The 26,587-nt window shown below is 36.7% G+C and overlaps 2 protein-coding genes across 5 annotated transcripts in view; one reads left to right on the top strand and one right to left on the bottom strand.

Moving 5' to 3' along the window:
• Positions 1-26,587, bottom strand: part of LOC124223589 (alpha-taxilin) — a 35,114-nt gene that overhangs the window by 6,615 nt on the left and 1,912 nt on the right. Inside the window, exon 1 of one of the 3 annotated variants that reach the window (XM_069137882.1) lies at positions 16,225-16,299. The exons of the other annotated variants lie outside the window; for them this stretch is intronic. The gene's annotated coding sequence lies outside the window, so the exon portion shown is untranslated. Of the gene's footprint in view, positions 1-16,224; positions 16,300-26,587 lie in introns of those variants that run through there. 3 annotated transcript variants of the gene reach the window in all.
• Positions 6,341-26,136, top strand: LOC124223595 (prostaglandin E2 receptor EP2 subtype). 2 transcript variants are annotated; one of them, XM_046635750.1, is made up of 6 exons: positions 6,341-7,758; positions 9,143-9,379; positions 19,950-20,148; positions 21,062-21,303; positions 23,110-23,335; positions 23,942-26,136. In XM_046635750.1, the coding sequence occupies exons 1-6, from the start codon at positions 7,552-7,554 to the stop codon at positions 24,052-24,054; spliced, it is 1,224 nt and encodes a 407-aa protein (XP_046491706.1). In that variant the 5' UTR covers positions 6,341-7,551; the 3' UTR covers positions 24,055-26,136. The 2 variants fall into 2 exon arrangements, with proteins under 2 accessions (XP_046491706.1, XP_046491705.1); XM_046635749.1 differs by having other exon boundaries at positions 19,947-20,148.

The following is a 26,587-nucleotide window of genomic DNA, read 5'->3' as shown; positions in this document are numbered from 1 at the left end:
AGATATTGAAATTTATTTCGTCATCGTTCGCGACGTCGGCAATTGTATGTTTATAAAGAACCCATAAAAGACGTTCAGCCAGGAATACTTATATTATATTTATGATCATTTATTACACATTATAAATACATCATCTTCGAATTGGCAATCGGAAGTTTTTTTTTTTTCCACAACGAAAGTTGCGTACGTTTTTTCATCATTTCCAAAGTAGATAGAAAACTTATTGAAAAAACCGTCTCTGTTGCAAATTGTCTTTAAATTCTCCGCGCTTATGTGAAGAAAATCGCAGAAAATAATTAAAGATGCGAACATTCGGCAGTAAAAATATTGCAGCTCCAATTGCGGTAAAACGATCATAACTTTGATCGAGATTTGTGCTTTTTCGCTCACCCCACGTCAAGTATTCACTCAGGGGTCAACAACTTGCGAAGAGCTCGTAGCTGTACATACGATTTCAAGTCTCGTCAACGTTACGATCGGCGATCATTCATGCCATAATTACAAAGAATAACAAATATTTTTGTACAGGTGACAACAGGATGACGATCGAATTCGCGATGTGAATTCATATGGTATTGCGTGTACGTAAATTCAAATCCTGAATGATCTACAGTACTTGTCGTAGTCGAGTTGTGAATTATACCCATGAAGAATTTATTGACCGAGCTCGTCAATTATGATTATATTTATATGATTCGAGCTCGTGGCTAGATTTCTGAATTTCGAGCCGAAAATTGTTTGAAACAATTTTTTTTTGTCGATAGATGAAATTTTTTTTTCACAATCGTATATACTTGCAAAAAATTTTTTAGGCTACGAGCTTGATCTCGAAAAGATGTTTTAATCTCGAAAAAATTTTTCCATCTGTTACAAGCTGCTATTAATTTCGATGAAAAAATTCTAAAATGTTATTAAAACTATTAATATTAAAGCCCTCAAACTGAAATTGATCCAAGTGTTTTCATTTTGTGTAAAAAATGAAAATAACTCTTAAAAATAGATATGATTATAGACCGTCCAAGCTGTATCGCTCCTTCTTTAAACAGAATTAAATTAGCAAACAAATAACAGCAATGAAATTGATAAACTACAATGTTTAAAAATTACGGATGTAGGATGCATTCCTGACGATATAAATTATTCGATGTATGCAAAAAACCACACACGCGGCGGCGCGAAAATCATTAAAACGCAAATAAACCAATCGACAGTCAATCGGAGAATTAACATTACAAATTTAGCGCGAAGGATATCGGGGCGCCTTATAAATTTTTATAACCGTCGCGACGGCGCGTCGAAACGTCCCGATAATCACAGCCAGCACTGCACGTATATATTTATATTTTACGTGTATGGTATTCTATTGTATGTAATAATCATTTACACCATACGTTGCACCGCGTTCGTTACATACACCGAATTCGAATATACATTATACATACATATAAACGCGAGTCTTTTTATACCATTCCGCGAACCGATAGTAAGAGTAAAATAAGGTGTAAACATTCTACAAATTTCAAACACGTTCATCACGATGCATCCGGCGTTAGCTGCACGTCGAGATGAATAAAGAAAAAAAAAAAAAAAAAGAGGGAGGGATGAAGAATTTATTTATTTCACCCGAGAATCTACCTGCGAGAGTAATTCAAATCTGTTTCGTTGGTTTTCTACTACGCCAAAATATTTTCATCGGTTAGATAAGAGCTTGACCATCGATGTTTATCCAGATTACGTCGATACGACCGCTGTAAAAATAATTTTAAACTTTTTATCCAGAACTGTAACTATATGGTTGTAAATAATATGAATATAGTTTTCAAGGAATGCGCGCACCAGTAAGAGCAAGTTTAAATTTCTTTCGTTGGCGTACACAGATCGATGACCTGGAGGGAAGGAGAACAAGAAAAATCGCTAAGAAGAACACAACCCCATAGAGCATTCGACCGTGTTTTCTACCCCCGTGAAAAAGAACCGTGAACCTAACGCCAGTCTTGGGATAACATTGATCGGCAGGGTTTCGCTCTTTGAGAGAAATGGACCAAGTCAAAGTGCCGTACCCCAATTTTTCAACCACGGAGCCTTGACTCGGATGAAACGAGTTACCCTAGAAAGAAAAAAGAAACAACAAACAACCGAATATGCCACTTCAGTGAAAGGATATCTCTTTACGAAGCTCCGGAAAAAACAGTCCGAAGTAACTAACGATGTCTGAGAATTTTTCGGATCGCGAAAGTTCATCACGCGGATCTATAAGAGTAAATAGGACGTGAGGGCGATAAATCGATCGAGGAACATCATATTTCAAGTGGCAATATCTCAGTCTCAGACTGTTGACCAGACGCTGCGAGAGTTTCGTGGCTTTGGGAGTCTGGAGGTTTGAGCTAGGGTTAAAAAATAATAGCAACACAAGTTGTTGTTTATATACCATTTTGGATCGCGCGAGCGATCCAAATACGCGATATATTATAATTATTGTATAACGGATGCGGGAATAAAGAACTGGAGCGTCGAAATAATAAGGCCATCGTTCAAATACCGGCACGAATGAGTTAAGGTGTTGAGAATTCTTCATAAGCTTTTCTAAGGATATCTTTTCGTCATGCTAATTTTTATATTTCTGAAATAATTTAACTTTCCGAGAGTTAGTCATCGCGAATATCATAGAGATAAAAATGAGGAAAATAATCTGAGTATACAGAGACAAGGAAAGTTTTGGATGCAGATTCCGTTACCGGCACTTCACTTATTCTTAGCCAAGACACAAACCCTTTTCTAGAATGTTCGAGGGTGGAGGTATATCCCCACTCTGACTGACCGATTTTACCGATCGTCGGATCATTATTTATCCGTCGTTATAATTTGCCAAGATTATAGCTTGTTTGAATAAGCGTCAGATTCTAGAAAAGGGTTTGTGTCTTGGCTAATTGTAGGTAAGGTGTCGGTAACGGAATCTGTATCCAAAACTCTCCCTGGCTAGATATCTGCTGATCTGCTGGATAAGATAATTTCGTCCGAATTTTTTCGCATTATATGGCGTATATTACTGTAACAATTCTAGTCTGAAAGACTGCGCATGAATTATAATCGTTGAAATAATTATGCGACTAATTTCAGTAGCGTGATGAAAACGGAGGTGGATATTTTCCGGCAATTTTTATAGTCGTAGGTGGCGGGTATGTGTAATAATACTTGAAAGAGCGCTATTTCAGTCAGTCAACGACTCTTCATAATGGATGCACTCATCGCGCGTCATGCAGCCAATATTATCGAAGTCGAACGAGCGCCTTAAAAATGGCCGGCCTACATTTCACACGTGGGGAATTTCTTCGCTGCAACAACTCGTCGTCGCTTCTTTTCCCCCTATGCTCGTAATTCGTAAATATTGACCAGATTCGAATATGGAATTTTTATAAGCGCCGGAAGCACGCACCTATAATAATAATTATTGTTATCATTGTCACGACCATGCGTGCAGTGTTAAAAAAAAAAAAAAAAATCACAAGACTTAGAAAAAGTTTGACGCAACGGATTACGAGGATCTAAAAATTTTTTTTTTTTTTGTCAAATTTTTCTTTATCGCCATAAAATTTGACAGTACGTTAAAACTATCGTTCTTTGCAAAGTTTCTCACGCTCAATTTTTGCCTGATAATTTCTTGGCACTCGCTTCTCGATATTTGCAAATCATTTGAAATTCCCGTGCCTGCAAATTTCGTGCCGTGTTTTTAAACGTCTTGCACGCTGATTTAGAATGGAAAACGACCTGCGAGAGCGCGTGACTTCCATGCATTCTCACGTTACAGTGAGCTCAACGTGGTTATAAACTGTGTTTGCATATCGAATTTCGGATCAACGAGTCGTCGAATTGTACAGCCTACTCTGTGAAATTGAACCCTACAAGCGAGATGGTAAAAAAGAATTTCACATGTAGGATCCACAAGAGGTTACACGATTTTCGAAATATCTCGAATCACCCGCCATTGCAGCATGTAAATTGTCATCAGCCGGTCGATTTCCGCCGTTAAGCGATCAATCCCGATAGTCTGCACTTGACTTTTAGTTGCCTCGTCGGTATTTCACCCGAGATTAATAATAAATGCATGGATGTCTTAAGCCTGCACACCATCCTAAATCCCCGATTAGCTATAATTCTTTTCCGTGTTCGTCTAGTCAATTTTCTACTTTAAAGATGTCAGTTTTAAACGACTTAATTGAAAACATAAAACTAAGAGCGGATTTCACCATATTTCCAAGATTTTTTTTTTTTTTCCTCCGACGGAAAAAGCATTTTTCCAACTGCTCGCGTTGATCAGCGCTTATAGCTTTCCATAAAACTCCAGCATCAAAGTCAAGGCTTCCGATGGATAAAAAATAAACTCGAGAACGACAAAAAATGTTTACAGAATTATTGATATAGCAAATATGCAAAATAGTTTAAATTTGAAGAAATGAAAAAAAAATTATTAAATAACAAACTAATACTAATAATTCGTACCGGAATTACGATGCGGTTTTACTTGAAGTTACATAAACGATTGTTCATTCATTTTGTGTGATATACTTGAACTGTAATATTTCAATGCGGTATTATGAAAGTTCTGTTGAGATATTAGTCACGTATTGTGACGGATATACAATTATAGATTTGCGGAAAATGTGAGTATAAAGAAATCTTACAGACATGACTAACGGTAATATCATGTAAAATGAATATTTATATCGATTAAGAGAATTAGCAGACTAGAAAAATTTTAATTCAACTGTAGATAAATTACATTGTTTACAATTTTATGCAATTATAAACAGTGTACGTAAATAATATAATATAGTTATTCATTGCCAACTGATGAAAAAATTTCTTCGATATAATTTAAAATAACGCGCAAATACGAATATTTCAGTTATTTCGTTATCTTCTGATACTGAACTCCGATTCCGATGTACATATTCGAAAATACGGCAAAATTTACAACGTCCGATAAAAACGTACGGCAATAACTTTCTTAATCGTTTCACAAATTAAACGGTTTTGTATTATAACAATTTTATACATTTCAAGCCTGCGATTTTTTTTTTTTTTTTTTGATAGTAATACAAAAAATGTGTACATTGAACTTTGAACCATGAATTCGCCGAAATTCTTTTTTTCTGTTCTTACAATTAGAGTTTAAAAAAAAAAGAGAAAAAACAAATTGGCTTCTTTCTCAAGCGACTGTCACAGTATTTCATAATAATTCAAGTTTTTTTTTTTTTTCTACAACGCATTGCTCAATTTCGGACGATTCGCTGAACAGTGAATTCGATAATTTTTTGTCAAGTTCTGCTTATAATACGTATTTGGCTTCATTAAAATGGACCGCCTTTTTTTTCTCTTTCCTCTTCACCAAGGGATCAAGAAACTTAAAAATTTTCAAACGGTTCTGTGTAAAAAATATTTACCGTACGTTGCAAAATAATTTCAACGACATTTTAAATCACCGTAAAAATAACACAGCTTTGCAAATATTTGCTCGAAACATTGGCAAATGAATGAGTCGATCTATTTGGCAATAAATACGACTGCATTGCCTGTTTTTTACCATCACTTCAGTATTTTGAGATATTTCGATCTAAAAATATCGCTTACGACGAAAATTGCATTTTCTGACTCAGATTTTATCCCAAACCGCTGCATAGAGTACGATGAAAAAACAAAAACGTCATGTTACGTGTTACGACCTATAGAATGACATGCTATGTTTTTTTCAAATTTTACTACGCCTGCAAATAGCCATAAAAACTATTTTTTATCCAAAAATTTGGCAATTTTCTCTGTTTCGAACGTTTCATCAATATGACAATGATTTGGTACTTTCATCTGCCTAAAATAACAGCTCAAATGCCAATAACACTTCGCCGTAAGAAACAAAAATTTCCAACCCCCTATCATTACTTCATTAGATACGCGCGCTATTCCAACAGCTGTCTAATTATACCAATCGTGAAATAATATTAGACGAGTCCGATTTTTTCTCGCCCTCTTTTTTCCTAATTATACTTGCAACGTGACATTAGACATGAAACCTTCGGTCCCTCCGACATGTGCTGCTTGCAGCAATTAGACGATGTCAACCCAATGACGAAAAGAGGCGAGTCTGAGCATATCTAAGTCTTAACACCGCTTAGAATGGATGGATGGATGCCCGTTTCCTCGGTCTTTCCTCTCCTCTCCTCTCCTCTGCATTCCACTCGTCGAATCTCTCTCTCTCTCTCTCTCTCTCCCTCTCTTTCTCTCGCGTATGAACGTAGTAAACAAAACTCGGTGTTCCCGCGTGGCTTGAATCAGTGAGGCGGCAACAGCGGGCCAACAAACATTTGGCAAAAACGTGTGTGTCGCAGTCCCATAGAAGTAATTGCACCAATTATCATCACCGTAATTCGATATCAACGATACAAGCATCCTGAGAGGATTTTTCTTTATTCTCATTGAAATTTTTCAAAAAAGAAAGGAAAATAACGCCGCAGGAAAATTAACAATTTTCAACAGAGATCGGCTATCGCGTAATACATGGTACATACGTAATGTACAAAGTGAGGAAGCACAGCGGCACGTAAAACAAAAAAGGAAAGAAAACGAGACAACTTGTGCATTTACAAATTGTATACGTAAAAAGACGACGTCGACGAAAATCCGAGGAACGGAAAACATTTTTCAATTTTCTAACAGACTTCTGTCGATCTTAAAAAAATTTAACTTATACACTCCTTTCGTGTAATCTATACAGTATAATATATCCATACAATAACATTGTGTACACTGGTCGTTAATAAAATTTTATCCTGCATCGGTGTAAACGCAACGTAACACAATTATAATATCACAGTTTACAGGTGAAAGATATAATTATACAACAGAGTGTAAAACGAAAATGAGAAATCACTCGTGATTTTGGAGTTCTTCTATTGACGAAAGAAAGAAAAGCATAGAAAAGAAAAGGAAAGATAAAGACTGGTTCCAAATATTTGAATCAAGGCATTTCGATCATCGCAATACGTGATCGCCGAGGACATTTCTTTCGATACGTGGACATAACCGATTGACTTTCGAGCCTGAATACATGCATGTGCATGCGTAAATGTGTACGGATAAACTGAGAGGCTAGGAAGTGCGTGTCTAACACTAGCCGAGCCGCAAGTATAGGTTTAGTTGAGTAGGGCCTGAAAGGGCCTAATACCCATCCATAGTTGCCAAGTTTACGAAGTAAACAAGTTACGATCGTGAAAAGCTGCCGGATCTTGAGCTATGCACGCGTGGGTTTCTATCGTCTACAAAATCGAGACTAAGAATTTGTAATTTTTTTAAAAGAAGAAAATTGAAAAACCGGTAACGGCAGGGGGATAAAAAAATAAGGGTAGAAAAAAAAAAACATATATATATATATATATATTATAAACTGCTGGTCAAAAAGACAAATTTTCTTACGAACCTTTTTGAGGGTACGGTGAAAAAAGAGAGAGAAAGAGAGAGAGAAAAAAAGTTCCTTTCATTTGAAGACGTCGAATCTTTGAAATGGACGAGGATTTTGTGGAGGAAATTTCTAACGCCAGCTTCGTCGTGGAGGCTGAGAAATTGGACGATCCGTTGAATATCACGATGATGATTATAAAGCCAAAACGACACGTCAACTTTCTAGCCCAGACAATTCTAACCCTCGTTTACATCGCCGGTGTCGTCGGCAATATATCAGCCCTCGTCATCCTCTTCAGTCGCGATAAGGTAAGTTTCTCATGTTTCTCAAATCGATAAGGAAATGCCTGAAGGGAATTGACTGTTACGATATTCTGTAACAACTGTTACCAGTTCATACCTCATGCGGTTCGAAATCTGAACTTATCGGTAAATCCGGCCTGTTCAAACTTTTTCGAGAGCAAACAACTTCGACTTCGCAACTTTTAAAAATACTGCGAAATTTTCTTTTCAAACAATTTCGGGATTGTTCCTGTTGCTGGTAAAAATCTGTACTGATCTGTAAAAACGTCCGGTGAAATTCAAACTTTTTCGAAAGCAAAAAACTTCGACTTCGCAACTTTTAAAAATGGTGCTCAATTTTCTTTTCAAACTATTTCCGGATTGTTCCTCTTGCCGATCGTAATCTTCGTTGATAAAATTTACGATTCAAACGAACCGGTGGAACCAGCTTAATCAAGGTTTTTGGAAAGCAGAAAGCTTCGGTTTTAAATTGACAAGAGAAGAATAATAATAAATAGTTAACGATACATATTCGCTGTTTTATCATACATTATTCATACACGCGACCTTCTACGCTGGTTAAAACTAATTTTACCACTGAAGAAGGAAGCGAGTTTTCCTTCCTGTTACGTATTTCCCGCTTTATCAACGAGCAAAATCATTTCCTTGAACATAATGATCATGATTTTTTGACATTTACCTTAAATCTCTTAACCAGCGGTGGACACGATAAATATTTTCGAAAAAGAAATTTTCAATTAAAAGTTAAAATACGTATATCAACCCGGTAAAAAATGAGGCAAATTCTATAGTCGACAGATTTTAGCTACGTAATATTGACGCGTAATTATGTAAAAGAGTCTGACTCGACGTTACAAGATTCTCACCCTAATTTATTCTTTATCCGAATACCGAACTTGGGTTCGTGTAATAACAACTAATCTCCAACGTGTAATTGATCATCAACGTTACGCAAAACTATTGCGTGTTGATAAAACATTCATCAAATCTTTCAACAGTTACTTTAATTTAATACATCGCTATTTTTATCGCAATAATTAGACGTTTGTTTAATAAAGACACAGAGATGAACCCTGGGGGTTATCTTTTGAAAAATGTTTCCGCATTAATCATCTGTCACTCATCCGAATTCTTATCGCTGTGTTACACAAATGAATTTGTCCCGAAGATGTCTAAAATTACGATAATAATAAAGATTTTCAAAAAAATTGCAGAAAATAGAAATCTGGAAATCTGACGATAAGTTTGAGAGCCTTCCTTCTCTCTTTCTTCCTGCCAATTCCAATTTTTTCAATTTCTATTTTATTTATTCATTTTTTTTTTCTCTCTTCAAGATTCTGTGCGATTTTTGTTCATCGTCTTTTCATTATTCCGTTTTCTTTTTGTTCAGAGAAGGAACCGGAAGCACCTCCTGATGCTGCGTTGTCTGGCGACGAACAACCTCGTCGCCTTGCTAGGAATGCTCGTTCAAATGCACCTCACTCTTTACGTCGAAGATGCGGAAACCCGGATTTTCTGCGCCCTTCGAGTCGTCTGGAGATTTTTCGGCCTTTTTAGCGGGTGCGTGGCGATTGTGATGGCCGTAGAACGCTGGCTCGCTCTGACGAGGCCTTTCGTTTACCAGAAGGTGAGTCGAGGGAACGTCGTCAAGAATTTCACGCTTAGCGTTAACGTATGATTCAAGTGTGATCGTTACAAAAACGTTTCCGAAATATCGGAGGAATTACGAATTACCGTGATTCAGGTTATAATAGCTTCCGATACCAAATCTTCTGGCTATTGCAAAGTTTACGAAAAATTTTTCAGTCAAGTAACGCCATGATCATCGATTTATTGCTGCACCGATATGTGCCGCAATAATTTTATCGCAATAATTGCGAAAAGAATGTCCACGTAAACGTAAAGAATCGTATCGCAAGTTGGATTCGATTTTCTGGTTACAGTTTTAAAAATAATTTAACTTCAAGTTTCTTTGTTTTTAGAGAAAAAAAGGAACTTATTGTAATCAGCCCGGGAATGAAAAGTTGAGTTTTTAAAAGTTATCAATTTTTTAGACCGACGATATCTCGAGAACTAGTCGTCGGATTTCAATGATTTTTGTCTCGATCAACGCGGCTTTTTCAGAATTAGAAATGATTAGATTTTGGCTTTGATCGGTTCGGTAATTTTTTAATCATTTAAATGACAAAATTCAAAAAAAAAAAAAATTAAAAAACACATATGACGATATCTTGAGAATGGATGAATGGATTTGAGTGAAAATTGGTGCCTTGAAGTTTCTTGGATCGCTGATCTCGAATCTAAGGTCAGATTTGCAAAATTTAAAATTTGCTCAATCGATAAGCTGAAAAGAAAACTAAAAACATTTGGATTTCGATGAAAATTAGTACTCGAAGGTTTCTCGACATCCAAAAATTGCCGTTCTATACGTTGGAAAGAAATCTAAAAACATTGCGATTTTGGTAGAAATTGATAGGTCGTGGTTTTTTGGATCACCGATAACGAATCCAAGGTCAGACTTCCAAAATTTTTAACGACGGATCCATAATAGTGATTAAAAGTAAAAAAAGTCGTCACATTTTCATATAATATCCTATCCGAAGGCTTTAAAATCATCAATCACGAATCTGAATTTAAAGTACGAAATTCGAATTGGATATTACCATTTCTTTTTCTCTCTCTATGAACTTGGCCAGTCTAAACCCGCTTGTTTCTATTTCGTGATACCCAAGACTGTATATTACGGTTATGGCAAAAAGTGTAAATAGTTGAGGACGTTGTAGTAACCGCAAAAGATTTGATAACAAAGATTATCGTTTTTTGCACCGATACAAGATTGTCGTGTTTTCCACATTTTTCGATTAACTTTTGTCGTCGCTTTAATCGATAGAGAAAGAAAAACAGACAGAGAGCGAGAGAGAGAGAGTGAGAGAGAGAGAATATAAAAATAAAAATTAACAAGCCGGAGATAGTGCGCTCACTCTACGTAACGCGTTACACACTTTGTTCTATTGCACAAAACGCGTATATCTAGTTTGTTATCGCCCTAAAACACGCGTCTAATCTGTAAAAAAAAAGCATCCGGAGGTAAAGATTCGGGTATACGTACAATTATAACACACATCTGCACCTATATACGCGCATCGGAATGTCTGTTAGATTTTTTCACCAAATCTTTCCGGTGTTTTTCTTACCGCAGCAGACTATTAAACATATATGTGTATATATAATGTAGTAATGGTTTCCGGATGTTGTTAAAGATTCGAATCGTACACCGCAGCAATTTTGCCTTGGCGTTTTTTACTCGAAATCTCAGTGTAGCTGTAGAGAACGTACGAAGAGAAACTAAGAAATTACGAGCCTTGACCCAGAGCCACGTTTTATTATCATACGCCACACGATATGGGCATTGGGTAAATATTTTCGCTACAAAAGTTATCGGTACAATAGATATACGAAATTGTTGTTCGGTTTTATTTTTATTCTTTTCGAAGTTTTTATTGCGTTAACTCCGGACTGGGAAACACGATTATGGAAAATTGTGTTGAAAATAGAAAAGACATTACGTGTTATTGGAGTGTAAAATTTACAGATTATCGAAACACTGTTTATAACATTTATTTATAAACACTTTTGTTGAAATCAATGAGTGTACAGCGAACAAGTCTTTTCTACAACTATAATTTCTGTTGCGGTATAAAACTGATAAGCTGATGGCTTCTTGTTTTTTCTCACTGCACAAGTCAGTCAAATCGCTAATATGTGTTTTACATTATACGTATAGTCGTAAGTGTCTGAAAGAAAAATACAGGCTTAAATACATACAGTGAGAGAAATTTTTAGTTAACTATTTTCATTTTTTACCACAATCGAGAAGTTTACAAAAAACACAAAAATAAATGTACACGATAAACGAGACGACAAGGATGGGAGGTAATTTAATTGAGAGGATAAATAATAAGCCGAGAGTCCAAAGTCAGCATCCAAATCTTATACGCGCATGGACGTACAGCCTTATTGTTTCGTAACGCTATCGAACATCGACTCGCGGGGTGAAATGTAAAGTGGTTACAAAAATAGACGACGAACCACTTTTACTCCGCACGGACGAAAAGTTTTACGTTATTCTTGACGTACAACCGGACGATCGTCTTGTTCCGGATGAATTTTTTCTTTCTTCTTTTCTCACAGGTGACAAATTAATTACCCTATAAAGCATCCGAAAAAATCATAAATTATACGCAGTTACATTTCCGCTTCTCGATTCGATCGGGAACTGGAACTGCGGTAAATCGGTCGGAGGATTTTAATTCGCATCTTTCTCTCCCCCTCTTTCTCTCTCTCTCTCTTCATACATATATATACCTATACATATTTCCGTACCGATTTGATTACGAAGTTGTTAAGAAAAGTTGAATGTGCCAAGGCTCGGTCTTGAAATGTTTGGAATAGAATATACAGTTTCTGAGATTTTTAAAAAGGATCCTTTACAAAATAGCTTTAAACATTTCTAAATAATTGAGCAGTTGAATAAAAAGTCTGAACAAGTTCAAGGTTCTGATTCAGAGTTGGGACAATTCGCATAAATTTTTTTTAAACAAAATCAGAGATAGCGAGACGCTCTCGATAATTTAATATTTCGTTGCGTAATATTCATTGCCATAACAGCGAATCGCATTTCATTACTCGTGGGCGGTAGATTACATTTGCGATTAACTTCGCCAGTCGAATGATAAAAGAAAAATAAATAAATAGAAGAAGAGAAACAAACAGACATTTTACCGTCAAAACTGAGAGAGCACATCGAGAATATCTATCGATAAATAAGAACAATCGTTATCGATATCGAAGTTTGCGTTCACCGAACTATTTCGTTTCTGAATACTTATTTATACGTATGATTTATTTGTCGAGACACGTAAATTCAAACGCGTCAATGTTCGCTCGACGCGCTTGTGTGCCTGCGTGTTTACTAAGTCTACGAAAGGCGATCTCAATAAACGCACGCGTGCTTCGTGGCACGCACCATATTTCTATACTCGGATTGAACTCCGACCTTCCCAAAGCCTCGCCGAAGGTCCTCCCTTCGAATATTTGACAAGAAGTTTCCGATGCATTCGTATGTTTGAGTAAAACACGAGTGGCGTTAAAACGACGATTCAAATGTTGTTGTTGCCACTCAACTATTTACAATTATTGCAGTATTGAAAAAAAAAAAGAAACACACACACGCGCAATTATAGTAAGACGCGACAGATTCTTTGATCAAAGTATTGAAATTAAATTTATTGTAATTTTTTAACCTGCGAGGAATTTTGTTTTTCGATTAATGGTAGAGAGAAACTAGTTGGAGTAATAGTGAAAAGTATAAATTTCTCATCTCACGAGTGTGAGTCTCTGATCTTGTCGGCTTGAATGATAAAAATTTTCGCAGCGGGTATAATTGATATTGCAGTGCAGGGTAACGAGATCGGTTGAATGAGTTAGTTACGCGTGAAAATATAACATGTATGTACCTGAGTCTGGATGATGATAAGAGAGTATATTTTAACCCTGATTAGACAAACAACCGTGGGAATAACGAACCGTGCTTTTCAACGATCACGTACGCTAATCAAGATCCTATGCGTATATCTACATGTACAGGCATACAAAATACGTTATAACGATACCTACAAATCTTTTTAATCAGAAATTGCCGGTGTTGTTATTAGTATTAACAAAACATATGCAGGATATTTCTTTTTTCACTAATCCACACAGAGGGAAAGAATTGTTTGAGTCAAGTGATATTCATCCGATTCGAATACAAAAAAACTTACTTAATTCAACAAAGTTAATGCGAATTTTGTATCAAGAAGACGGGTGATTGATATGACTCAAATTTTGAATCAAGGAACTCGCGTGACCAAATCATTTTGACAAATTAACTAAATCGAAGTTGTTCAATCGAACTCATCATATTTGGAATAAACAAGGGATACTAGAGATTAAAGCGAATGGACTCGGACAAAATCTATATCACACATACACACATTTTCTCTCTTAACTTGATCAATTTCGCACACGTCATATATCGTGTCCGGGATCGATTATCCTCGTGGAAGAAGAGCGCTGACACGTGTCGCGTAATAAAAAGGATAATCACTTGGGATGACACGCCCATTCAAGAACCTCGAGGAATTTTCGACTCTCTGTCGCTTCGGTTCGGCGAATGGAAGAAGAAAAATTGCCAATTTTTTGGCAAAAATTAATTTTACAAAGGAACAAAGAATCCTCGCATTATGACGCGTTTGTTGCCTTATATTACAGTTTTCGTCACCAATTAACAGCACTTATTACATCGTAACTCGTGTCTCAGCGAGTCTAACGACGTCGATTATAGTTTTTTCTTGAATTTTCGGGGCGTGCGATCATCGCTCAAAGTTGGACTTACGTGAACTCGACCCGCGCATCTCAGCGTTTCCGAAAAATTGTAATAGTTCCGTGGAGCCGAACGGCACGTAGGCATAAAATGCATGGTAATTATTTAACGACGCTCGATTATCTCGGGATGATTGCATCATCCGCAGCAGATGCATCCTTGCACCTCTTTTCGACGGACTCAAATTTAGTTGGCTGCGAAATTTACGCAACGAGATAAGAATAAAAATGTACCTTCATCGATGCAGACTCGAATGGTGCGATATATTTTCCTCGTTTTTATCGCGTAAGAATACATAATGCTCGTGCAACAACAAATTGACGTCAAAGCCTTGCTTAGCTAAAAAAGTAGAGTAAACCTCAGAAACTGATTTTGCGTTGCAATAACCAAAAAAGGATCGACGATAGCTCATTTTTCGTAATTCGAACAATATTCAAACAGTTTTCTTTAACGATACCTGTTTTAGTCAAGTTTTTTAGTTACTGTGACAAATGAAATTTTACTCAGAGTTGCATGTTGCGCATTTCTTTCTCGTTACTTCGATTATCGTCCGAATTCTTAAAGAAAATTCAACTCGCAGGATGATCGTAATACGCATACATCGACGATGATTTTTCCTACTTCTCATCACGTTTCAGCAAACATGAGCCGCGTGACTCGTCCTTAATAAGTAAACATTATACAGTTCGTCACGTGTCGATACATATAACGCACCCCATATTGAATACACATTACAAAGGCGAATGGCCTGGCCGCAAACGTGTTTATGATGACGCAGTATTCCGACCGAATGATCAACGATGAATGATGAATCGCGGTGGACGATCAGCGAGTCTTCTACACCGCAAGGAGTTTCTCAAAAGTGGAACAACGTATGCAGGCAGTAGCCTGAACGCGGGGCAATGCATATAATTTCCCTCTAGTTGTTTACCGTTTTTCCCCCAACGAATTGCAACTGCAAGAATATTTCGTCATTTATTGCACCGAATTGGTTCGCAACTTTGTTATTTACAAATTTCCTTCTCTCTCTGTTTTTCATCCCACGTGGTAAAAATTTGAGAATTCTTCGGCCAGATTTATTATAGATATTTAGGCGGGTATGTGTTTCGTTGAAAATTTTCAAGAAACAGCGAAAAAAAAAAAAAAAAAAATGAACACGCTTGGCGGCGCCAGGCGTGTTATACGATCGGCGAACATCTATTAGAGATCACCAAAATGACGGAGAAGTTTAAAATTGAGTCGACGCGTCTTTCGCAATTCCGTGCCGGCAGCTCGACCTGCAGACTTTTCCTTTTATCCTACTTTTCGCTTCATTGCAGTCTGCTTTGCGACACATGATAGATCGATCTACACTTTATATTAGCAGGCGATTACGGTTCAACAGTTTTCGGATAGCTTTTTAGAAAAAAGTACTCGTGCCAAGTACATGTCTTTTGATTCATAATAAAAGCACGATTGAAACTCGACCCTTAGATTTCACATCTCTCTTAAATGACACTGCTGCCACACGGGGTCAGACTGACCCCAATCTCATTCGACTGTAAACGATGATCAAGTATCGGTAAAAAAACAAAGTAACTCATACATTGATGAAAATCTTTTGAATTTATCTCATTATTATATTGTTTAATAACACATTTCTATTGTAACAAGGTTCTGTTCAATAAATTATTACAGTTCCGAAGAACCCCCCTCCCATCCGGGCCGAAGCGTGAATTAATACACATTTGTCTGTTTTTTTTTTCTTTTTTTGACCGTTGACACCGAGAAAACTGCCTACGTGTAAGATTATTGTTTAAAAAAATAGCGATTGCCGCCTGAACCTACCCTTGACACAAAGACGCGGTGACACTGGTGCAACACTTGACGCATCACTTCAAGCTCAACGTGTCATTAGCTAATGGATTTTCAGCCGTCTGCAGTAAGCGGCGCATAATACAGATATATAGAGCGGTAAAGTTCGTTTGAAAGCTCCGAGACGCCAATCACTCGAGCCTCAACTTTTCAACGACATTCAAAATTAAATCTTACTCAATATGTGTACGTACAATCATTCCGGCCTGCTTGCAGCTGTGAATGACGTCCAGACGATGATGATTCATCGTTTGCACCAATATGAAATCCCCTCGTTTCGCTGAAACGCGAAAAATTAATAGAAGAAAGAAAAAAATAAATAAATGAAATATACCTTTTCAGCCATCGTTGCAGCCCAATTTTTAATTTTTAATTAAATTAATTTCTCTCGAGATTTCCTTAGGAGAATAAAACATTTTAACGGTATCGTATTCTTATTTGGAAACAAAGTTTCGTCGACAGTCAATTCAAATTGATCATTGTCGATTACCTACGTAAATAACTATACATATGTATATGGATATATGAACCGATAGGAAACTTTATCCAAATCATTTGTATGCAAGTATTGTCTGTAAGAACTTTCCACTCGACGTGTTTATAAAATCATTTTTTACCGAACAAGAGAATTAATTAATTAGCCACATTCTTAACGGATATTGTTTATCGATAAAGTCAACGTCGTAATTAATTGGTAATCAACAATTATAACGATCGCTGCGCCTCGTGTAAAATTTATGCAGGTAGCCGTTAAACGCACCCACAGTTGGTTAATACATTTATACCTAAGGGAGCTTTATTTTCGTGTCTGCAAAATTTTCCCTACGTCTAATTCAGCACACGCGAACTTTCGTGGCGCAAATTCTAAATTAGCTGTGTATAATCCGAACACGGTAAGCTCGTCACGAATATTGGCTACTCGCAATTCTGCAAACGAATATAAACCATCAAATCCATGTGTAATTAGTGGACGTTCGTTAATTTTGTACAGAGTGGTTTTAACGGAAGGTCAATGCGATTGAACGCGAGTCTTAAAATATCATTTTAATATCCTTAATTTGAAGCTGTGAGTGAAAGATTCTGGATTTGGTCAAGCGTCGTAATTATTCTTCGAATAAAATTCACAGTGCCATATAAATAATACAATTTTAATAACAATTTAAGAATCTGTCGGGAAAAATCGTAATTTGGAATTATGTTTATAGATTCAATTGAAAAACCGTAGAACCAAGAATAAAAACATTTAGCGTTTCGGATAAAGTTAAAAACGTGGTTTTTCTTTCGAGTCTCCGCATCGGACATTTCGAAAAGAAAAATTATAGAAAAAAATGAAAGCACAGTCCATACGGGTCGAAACCGTTTATGTACTGAATCGAAAAACGTCATTGATTGAAAAAAATACACCTTCGATAGCTGAAGTGAAATTTATTACGACTTTTTCCTTTACAACGTTTATCAGAAAAACGATTCTCCTCACGTTTCAAACGGCATTGAATCGCGATTGTGAGAATAAGAAGGAAAAAGTGTCGACCGATTGAACAATATTATGCTATGGAAATCTAAAGCGATTCGACTTATTTACCTAGACTTCCAACAAACCGTACGGCACAAAAACGCACAAGTATTATACATCAACAATTGAATTAAAAATAATCTCACGGACCGTTGATCAACCAGGAAAGAAAGATAGGGTGGAACGGTAATCAATATCATTTAGCACAATCACATTACTATCACATTCTAGATACTAACCTTAATAATATCGAAAATTTTAACAACACCGTAGATATTTATTAATAACTGTCCGAATGGGGTTACAATTAGAATTTCGTGATTTACTTGAGTCAATGCTTAAGATCCAGAGATAGAGGTGAGGAAAAAACGTGGGATACTTGCTGCATAGTGCGAGTGGAAAAGAAAAGTCTCCGGAACGCGATTGGAATACAAGTTTGAAAAGGTCCGACAGCGCGGCACTTAAATTGAGTTCACAGCCTTGGATCGGGCGGGTCTCGCCTTGGTTTGTTTTCAAGTTTGGGCCGGAAAGAAGCTACGCGACAAGGGCTTCGCCGTCCAACTTCCGCCTTGTCATCGGCTCATTTGCAAAGCAAACAGACCAGCCAATGGCCTGTAATTAAAATGTTTCTTGCCCAACATTGCGTAATTAGCCCGAATTTTCCATTTCCTGATTCGCGTAATTGGAGGGCTTCGCTCGACGAAGGCTCGTCGCCTCGAAACTACAAATCAGCGATAGTGAATTTCGGGTAATGAGGACTTCCGACTCTCTGATACTTGCTTGTTCGAACTTGACGAAGAAGGGTGAAAATCCTATCCACGAACTTGATATCGTTTTTACAAAAACACTTTTTCAAATTCTGCATACGAATGCAACAAATTGCGTAGCTAATTATTTTCTCGTATGCCTGGTGAAAATAATGTCTAATCCGAAATACGGCAAAGTTTCGTTCGTTGGAAATTGTGAGAAGTATTCGAAAATCGTAGTATTTCGCATAGAAAATTACAAACTTGTACGAAAAATTGTAAAAATTTACAACTTTCTATAAAACGTGATTACAAAATCTGACACGGACAGAATTGATTTTTTTCTTTCGTAGAAGACCGTGGAATTTCGTAAAAAAAAAAACTAGCAGTTATGACAATTGCCAGTTTTTTTTATGAAAGATAATTGATATATTAGACCCAATGAACATACATTTTTTTTCTCGTAGTATTCTTAGAATTTCGTCGAAGAGTAAGACTTTTAACGAACTCGACGAATCTTTGCAAATAATCGCTAATTGTTGAATTTCCCTCACAAGGAAAACTTATGACAGACAGATTAAATGTACCTGGCAGAATTTTTATCTACATTCTGAGATTGATCTTTCTCATCTTTTGAGTGATGATTTCTTCAACGTTACACGCGAATATAAAAAATTGATCCGGCCAGTGAGAAATTGTTCGACGCCCCCGATGTTTCTTAACAGAAAATCGAAGAAGGCAATTATAATCGTAAATTGAAACCAATTACCACTTGTCAATATCATATCGGAGGGGGGCACATTTCTACTAACGAAGATGGGATGAATTGGTGCTTTTCCGACGTACGTACCTCTCTTTCTCTCCCTCACACGCTATCCATCCAATCATTAAACAATCGCAGAGAGGTCAACTCACGAGCCAATCAATAATCGATCTTCGATCATACGTGCATGTACGTGACTCGGCCGTTTCCTGTCGCGACGAATTATATATCGCGTCTCGGATCCACCTTGTACCTAATTTTTACACTAGTCGCGTGTTTCGAGTAACTCACACGTGCGTTTAATTTACAACATTGAATGCCTGTCCGCCTAATCTGCATGGGTGACAAACTGAGACGAGATGAAGAATAATAAGAACTGCTATTTAATGCGACAACCGAATTACACCCGGCAAATAAATGATCGTTGACGTTCAACCCCGCGCGTTAGAATTTTCATTCGAAGTTTCTATGCTATGTAATTCTTCACGGTGATCGCGAGGCGTATGCCGATCGATCGGATTGTTATTCGCATTGAACCATCGCAGGTGACATTTCAAATTTAAATTTAAGGATACCGGTGATTTTACTACGTTCATTTAACTCTCGGATATTATCCACCTTGACTTTCTCACTTATCGTTGTCTCGGGAATTTTTCAACGTTTAAAAATTTCTTCTAATTAATTGACTGACAAAGTCGGTAAAAAAAAAAAAAAAAACAAAAAGAAAACATGTCGAGTTACGGAGAGAACGAAATCAAATGTTTGCATTGAAATTTTTTCATAATTACGACAGGTAACTCGAGGGTGGCTGCAAAGTTCCTCGTAACCGAAGCAATTGATCATTCGTTAAGACTGCGGCTCGATTTTAACCGAGGAAATTTTTCTTTCAATCAGCAGGTGACGTATCCGGTGATAGTTCGATGCATAATTCTGCTCTGGTTCGTCTCTGGTATCCTGTGCTTTATGCCGTTCGCTGGTTTCGGCGATTATTATCAGCAGGGCTCGGCACCCGATTACAAAAACGGGAAGTGCCTCCGTTACAGAGACGCGAAAAACGTCGAAGACATCGCCTACGCCTACGTTTTCTTCTTCTTCGGTAAGAACTAATTTCGCAACTTCTCTTTTCATCCTCCGGCTTATTGTTAATGAAGAAATTCGAACCGAACCGACGTCTGACCCTCACTATTTTTGATCATATGTTTCAAAGTTTTTCTGCGATTCTTTCAATTCTGAAACATTACCCTGAATTATTTCAAATTTATTGTTCAACCGCTCAATTATTTATAAATATTTGAACGTGATTTTGGAAACGCCTTTTGTCAAATTTTCAAACAATTTTTAGAAGCTGTATTTTTCATTCCGAATATCTCAAGACCGAGACCATGATAGGCCTATTTTATTTTTAAAAAAAATTTTCACTACTTTTTAATTTATTTGATCGACTTAAAATGTTGCGCGTACAGTTTGAAAATTCCCAAAAAATTGTCGACACTTCTATTTTTTACTTGGAACATTTCTGTTCTGACGGTTTCATTACGAAGTTGATAAAAAAAAGTAGAATGTGCGAAAAAAATAAGCAGAAATCGCTCCGCGATACAACTGGTCTAGAAATGTTCTAAGTGAAAAACAGAAGTTCTGAGAATTCTTCGGGAATTTTCAAACCGTACAAACAAAGTTTCGAGTTGACAAAAAAATGGGAAAAAAATCGTACTCGGTCCTGAAATATTTGAAACAGAAAATACAGTTTCCATGTATTTTTTGAGAATATTAAAAAAGATCGTTTCGAAAATTACTTCAAACATTTACAAATAATTGATGCGGTTGAATAAAAAATGTGAAAAAATTCAAGGTTCTGCTCGAGAGTTGGGACAATTGCGGAAATTTTTTTTTTAAACAAAATCAGAAATGTCCGAGGGTCAGACGTTGTTCAGGTCCGTATGGAGTTCCCCACGTACAACTTAATGCACGAAAAAAAATATTAATCTCTCTCTCTCTCTCTCTCTTCGCAGGCACGGTTCTCTGCCTCTCGATCGTTTGGTGCAATCTTGCAGTGTCTCGAGCACTGTGCAGATTGAGCCGTCGATCGGCAGTAATTCGTAGGGTGTCAAGAGCCTCGTCGCGAGCCAAGCCTCTTCTCAGCATAGCCACCGGTCCACCCTCGGAAGTCGTCGCTACAGCCGAAGAAAGGGCCTTCTCCCGACTGATGGCCATGCTATCGATAACGTTCGTCATTTGCTGGATGCCTCAGATGGTTAGTGACGAATACGAGACAATATTCATCGTTCCGTCACGGGGGGTTTTTTGCTTTTTGGGGTGCAATTTTCACGATTAAAAAGATGACGAGTCGCGGTTGTGAAACGATTACGGATGATTTGAAGGGAATGGAGATGTTACACGGATTACAAAGACGGCGAACGGTCGCAAGGATTGCAAAATTGAAAAGGTTACTGCTGGGTTGCGAAGGGATTGAAAATATTTCCAGGATTTCAATGATATTATTGTGAGGTATTACAGAAGGATTCAATGAAAATTAAAATCAATTACGAAAATCGTTAACGATTACAAGGGATTACGAAAGTTACAAAGATTACAAATTTTTTATTAAGTAGCTTTTGTGCCAATCTTAAATTTCATGTGATGAAGTTTAGCTTGACATTTGAAACTTGCAATTATGAAATTTTACAAACGCAATCCTTCGAATTTACAATCAATCGCGTGCACCGTAAAAACAAAAAATGAGAACGCTGGTGATTATTATTATTTTTTTTTTTTTTTTATAACGTCGCGGCTTATTCCCGCGGTACGAATTTATAGCCAATTTATTTGCATGGATGAAATTCAAGACGCAATGGTATCGGTTTCGACACAGGAAACCGACGACGATAACGTAGTGTTCAAGCCAGGGGAATTTCAAATTTCTACTACGAATCCTCCGGGGGATTGATTAATTACCAATGTACCGAAAATCTCTCAAATTTAATCCCAGCCGCAAGCCACGTTTTGAAAATAAAACTTTTTTAAAAATCGAAACAAGTATGTTGACCTATAATGTAAATGAAATCAGGACCGTTCTACTTTGTACCGATAATAATTAGCGATACGATCAACGAACATACGTGATAATTTTTTAAAAAAGAATGACAAATCATACGTCCCGTACATACGACAGGTTGATAAATCGTGCACGGAGAATGTAATAAATCAATTTGCAAAACGGTTTCAGCCCCGCGAAACGCGGGGTTTTATTTAGCCTTGGCTAATAACAAGAATGAGAAGCGATAATGATCGGTTGGAATTTCCGTTGGCTATCGTCACTTCCTCAATAACAATTCGAGAATTTGCGGATCACGTATATAATAAATCCGCACGCACACCGGCCAATTATAATCTAGCTCACGTTTTGCAATGCGCGAGTCGAAAACGATTATAATTTATATATTCAAAACAAAACAAATCTATCGTCTCCATACTGTATGCATATAGATACGTAAAAATGCGAATAATGGTTTCTTTACGGGTGAGAAAAGCTCGTAACGTATGTTCGAAACGACGACATAAACGTATAAATCATTCCTGTCGCAATTTCAAAATCCATACACACATCGTGCGAACGCGATACCCGCGCGACTTGCATAGAAAACGTCGGGATTATTTTCATTCCTGTTCATTGTAGTCGATGTTTGCAATAGTCGAGATAACGTATTCCATCGAGTTTAAAAAATGCAAGTGCCTGAATTGAATAGGAAAAGAAATTAGAATTACAGGGTTTCCTGAGTCGAAATTTAACGCCTAAAATTTTATCCTACCAAGGTTCGTGTAAGCTTACTTTGAAGGAAATTGATCCTAGAAATCACATATCGACCCTCCGAGTTCTAAAAATTTAAGAACAAATCCTGCATCGAACTTCCACACTGAGAAAAATTCGCAAGTTGACATTTTCGGCGTCAAATTAGCGTTCGACATTGCATTGAAATAGAATCTGTTATACTTTAAAGTAGACGCTGAATTTCGACTCGGGTTTCCGGAGGAAATCTCGATGATTAATTTCTCCTTTCAGATCTCGATCCCCTTGGCCCAGTACTCGCCGAGTATCGGACAGGAGCGAGTTATCGTTGGAAAATTCATCTTTGCGTTCAACATGATCGCCGACATCCTGCTATGCATTCACTTCACCCTGGATCCCTACATTTACGTGCTGTTACGAATGCGCCCGAGTTTTCCCTTCCTAAAACCGCTGTGCCGCATCTGCCGCTCGGGAAGAAGTCGCGCAAGCTCATTTACAGGTAAGCGGTTTACATCATTGTGGAAATATTGATCGGGGTGATTGTATTTATTATTGTTACTTTATTTGGCGATATAAATCACTTTTTATAATTTCAACGATTATTTACGGTTTTGAACCTCTGTAATACGAAAAACAAACTTTCAACTGAATATAACGAATGGATAAAAAAAATTTGAAACTCGGAGGAAAATTTACGATCAAATGATGGCGATGAAAAACTGCCATTTCCCGTTTAATTTTGAACTTCCGGTTCTAAGGGAAACAAATCGATTCTCAATGTTGAACCGAGAAACATTACATACTTTTTCTAAATAAACGATCACGTGTTTCCCAGTTTGTATACTTATTTAAAAAAAAAAAAAAATGTCAAATTTTTTACGTTTTTCAGAAGCTTTTGCTCTTTTCCAATTTTTCTTTCAAAACTTTTTCATTCGGTTGCCGAGTCCTGTCAGTTTCAGACTACTTACTCGGTCGTATTGCCGAACAGATCGACGGACTCTTCCATTTTCATTATATGGTGATGTTAATGTGTCGCGAAAAAATTCCTTTTCTGGCTTGATTTCGTCTTATTTAATTATTTATTCAAACATCAATTTGCCGTCAGGGACCATCGACAATCGGGGCAGCAGCGGGGATCCGCCAACTCCGATAACGGAAGCTCCATCGACTCCGGTCAGCGAGGAAATGGAGCCTCAACTTACAGCGGCGGCAGTCTGAGATTGGCTTTTGCGAGCGATCGGAAATCGTCGGAAAAAATACAGGGAGACACGGGTATGATTATTACCGATCTTCCGGTCTCTCGCTGAATTTTGAAAAAACAAAAATGAAAAATTTGTCAATTTTTCATTGCCCCGCAATCGACGATTCGCACGCGTGTTGTAATTAATTCTACTAAATATATATTACGCGGACAACGAGCATGCGCAGCTAATTAACAAACCCTGCGACAATACATATATTTGTTTAATATTTACCGATCGCGTAAAAAAATTTTCATTATTCTATGAGTCGCGTTTATTTATTTGTTACGGTTTTTTGTTTTTTTCGTTCCTTACCAACAGCGTTAAATCGGAATCAGATTTTAGGAAATCGCTTCAACGTGACTCGGCTGGCTTAATTTTTAATCTTGGCAATTTGGCAGCATTAATTTGCATACGCACTGCATTTATTATATATCATAGTTATACTTGGTACGAAAAAATTGAGTAACTTTGTTCGGTGTTGACAATGGCTGCACGGTGCCTTTCTGAAATAATATATGTGTAAAGGACTTGAGATAGGTATGTATTGTACGTGGAGAATGTAACGCGGTACCTGATTCCGTTGATTATTAAATAGTGTAAAGATGGTGTTGAAAATGATTGAATATTTCTTCAAAGTCACGCAGGGGTCGAACGACAATGAGATTACAACCGATGAGAAATGTTAATGTCGAGTGTAAATATTACTGTTCTGAAAAATGGATCAAATGAAAATTTGCTGTGCTAATTGAAATTCAATTATTATCGTGTATGAGTGTCTATATGCACGTTGAAAATAATAATAATAATAATAATAATCAGAAAAGCAAACTATTCAACCGAAAAAAAAAAAAAAATCAAGGGTGTAGGATATTATGTTAATTAAAAATTCTTATGTACAGTAAGAAAAATCAAAACTATGATTGTAATTGTTAAAGATAAAACTGAATCAAAGAATGATATTAATAATCTAACTTGTTACTGTTATTAACGCTGTAATCTAATTGTAAATTCAAGTCATCGCTTGTCACAGAGGCGACGGAGGTGATGGCTTCGGATATAGATTTATGCAAACGGATTCCAACTCTACAAATTGCCTTACGAATAATGAAAATATTTAATGTACGAAAATCAACAAAAAAGCTTATACATATTTTAACGTATGTAATGTAAAAGTGAAAAAATGACATATGTATACACGTATATTTCTAGTCAGTAACAAATATATTGTGTTATTTTTTAAGACCTGCAAAACAACCGATACATTACGATATTAATTAAACTACGTTACACACAACCAACAATACCAAAGGTAACTTTCCGAGTTAATGATCGACGTTCGTTAATTTTAATTTCTAAGACTATGATGTACATGTTCGGGAAATTTTCGCTGCAACTTATTGCTGGTAGATGTTTATCTGACGAATATGTCAAATGAAATGCGAATGGCTGAAAAGAAATGTTGCGAAAGTAGCTAAGAAAAAATTGAATAAAATTAATTTTTTTTTCTTTAAATTAAATATTATTGTTCAGTAAATTATTCGATCAAGTGAATACAGACTTCCGTTACGAGCTACTATGTTGTATCTTTATACGTACGTATAGGTACATGCACTTTATTTACAACGACTGTTTACAAGTCGATTTTTATTTCTTTTTCCTTTTAGTTTCACATTTTGGTACGTGTTTTAATGCCACCTGTCCATTTTTAATTTTTACGACTGTTATCTGTTTATTAACTGCACATGCATACGATGGGTTTTTATCGTCACTATATGCAATTCAAGCTATGCCATAGGTTATACGTAGCATTGATTATAATCAAAACGGTAAATAATATTTTGTACTGATTGTTTACACCTGTTGAATGTATTGTAAAATGGTATACATGTAGGTATAAGAGTTATTATACGTCAAGATGAACGATTATGTTTACACAAGTACTAATTACATTGTTTAGGTATCCTATATGTATATACCTATGCAAGAAATGTCGTATCGTGCAACACGCATTTCGACGTCAATGTTAATAAATATCTTGAACATATTCTGCAGTTAATTGTTCGTTGTTTAATTTTTTCTATGACCTACACCATATCATACATATTCGCGGTAAACAACCATTGATTAATCGAAACTCAAGCCATTCCGAGACTAAACCTAACTTTGGCAATTAAATTACGCGATCAAACGCCTAATCAAAAGCAACTAGATATGCGCAACGGAGTGTATTGAAGTCCGATAAGGTGTTGAGCACGAAACAACAATGACCTGATTGAGTTTAAAAATAGCAGAAAATAATCGTCACCCGACGAGAATATAATTAGAGCTAGAAAGCACCATCTTTACACCATCGATAAGCGGTTGATTCAGAAACTCAATACTTTTGTAAAAAATACCCGCATCGTCGAATTTATGTGTGCCAAATTGCCGTCACGAGCTGCGTCAGGCGCAAGTTCAAATCTCCGTTAGCCTCTGGTGGATAAATCACGGATGAAAAAATAATCGTC

Source organism: Neodiprion pinetum, chromosome 7, assembly GCF_021155775.2.
Source record: "Neodiprion pinetum isolate iyNeoPine1 chromosome 7, iyNeoPine1.2, whole genome shotgun sequence".
NCBI classification, from domain to species: domain Eukaryota; kingdom Metazoa; phylum Arthropoda; class Insecta; order Hymenoptera; family Diprionidae; genus Neodiprion; species Neodiprion pinetum.
The sequence above is the reverse complement of the archived record's forward strand: the minus strand, read 5'-3'. Positions and strand labels throughout refer to the sequence as shown.